Raw genomic sequence first — 1,654 nt, 5'->3', positions numbered from 1 at the left:
ATATATATTTTTATATTTAAGATTGAAGAAAGCAACTGAATGCTAATAGATATAAAATTATTTACATTTACTTTCTGTTTTGGCCTAAAATCTTATCAAGGCTGAAATGTTTTGAGCTTTAATATGATTTATGAGTTAGCATATCTGATTTCAGGGATGTTAAATCAATTAAGCTACCTTACTGATATTTTATGAACACTGGTGGAATGTGTTTTATTTCACAGACATACTTCTTTTATTTTGTGAATTACTTTGCCTCTAAAATGCACTTCCCACTGAATTTTAATTTTCAGTTTATTTTCATGGTATACTATACCAAATTTTGTCTTTGTTTTGTCATAGTAAATTTCACAAAGCAGAGTATGTTATAGTAAATTTCACAAAGGTTATTTTAATAAACTTATGTTTACTTGAAAATAATGTAATATTAGTAGAGGATGCAGAAAAAATGGATTTAATTCATACTCACTGTGGCAGTGTTGCTGGCAGGGAACGTCTAATAATGGAATGAACTTGTCTGTAAACATCCAGTTTAGACATGCATCGGCAGGAAGTGTGATTGGCAAAACTGATTGTTACTGGTTTGGGGCCTTGAGAGAGAGGCACTGTAATTTCAAATAACTACAAAGAAGGGACAAAAAGAAGAAAAAATTATATAGATGCTATAAAGCACTTTTATGGTTAATACTGGAGTCCAAAAAAGAGTGAGATTAGCTCTATATAAGTAATACTGAATAATGTATGCAGGATGCTATGTTTTTATGATTACAAAGTAAAAACTGTCTTGCTCCTAACCAGTATCTTTTATCAGAGTAATAAATACTCCATATGTTTATCTTATGTCACTAGTTATGAAGCGTATTAGAATTAGGATAACCAACTAATGATTACAGAGCAGAGATGTGACAGACCAATGTGTTCAAGAAAAAAGAACTGTTTCAAAGTTATAGATTATTTGACATGAACATTTAAAATATCCCAGGGATTTTAAAAGTGTCACACACAGAAGCATCTTTGTGAGTTAAGAGCAAAGCTATTGGCCACACAACCCAGAAATGCTTGGTTATGTCCTACTTTAAATAAACTGAATACACAGACATAAGTTACATAGATGTAGAGTTAATTTTTACTAAATTTCTACCTCAATGTAGTTTTATATTTATTTCTTATAAACTGATTATGTTTAAAAGAAAAAAACACATTTATAATTTAATAGATAAAGCCATGTTTCTGCTATCTTGATAAAGTCATTATGAAAATAATGAACTTGAAATAAGGTAGGAAATTTTACACAATTCTGAATTATAGTCAAAATTTAGTTTAACTGGTCTCCTTCTGAACACCTTATCTATGGATGAAGAACTTCTCTTTTTCTCTTCCTTCTCCAAAAACAATGTTTTAAATTAAATATACAAATACATCATTGATTAAGTAAAACTAAGTAGATTTAAATTCCTAGGGTTCTTACACTCTAAATTACCAGTAAAAATGGTAAAAGTGAAATCCTGCCCACTAACTGCTTGATAAGATCAACTTGGGTCATTTAACTATAATTGATTCATGTATTACTTGGTGTCTTCATGGCAATCTGAGCAGTGATAAAAAAGATGACAAACTTCAAAGCCTCGTGACTTGGCCTTTGCTGAAATTTCAC

The 1,654-nt window shown here is 30.0% G+C and overlaps 1 protein-coding gene across 1 annotated transcript in view; it reads right to left on the bottom strand.

Moving 5' to 3' along the window:
• Positions 1-1,654, bottom strand: part of VEGFC (vascular endothelial growth factor C) — a 61,776-nt gene that overhangs the window by 38,634 nt on the left and 21,488 nt on the right. Inside the window, exon 4 of the mRNA XM_011985557.1 lies at positions 470-621. Coding sequence (XP_011840947.1) covers positions 470-621 — 152 coding nt within the window. The remainder of the gene's footprint in view (positions 1-469; positions 622-1,654) is intronic.

The sequence above is a fragment of the Mandrillus leucophaeus genome, unplaced genomic scaffold, assembly GCF_000951045.1.
Source record: "Mandrillus leucophaeus isolate KB7577 unplaced genomic scaffold, Mleu.le_1.0 Scaffold287, whole genome shotgun sequence".
NCBI classification, from domain to species: Eukaryota; Metazoa; Chordata; class Mammalia; order Primates; family Cercopithecidae; genus Mandrillus; species Mandrillus leucophaeus.
This window is presented reverse-complemented; position numbering and strand designations above follow the sequence as displayed.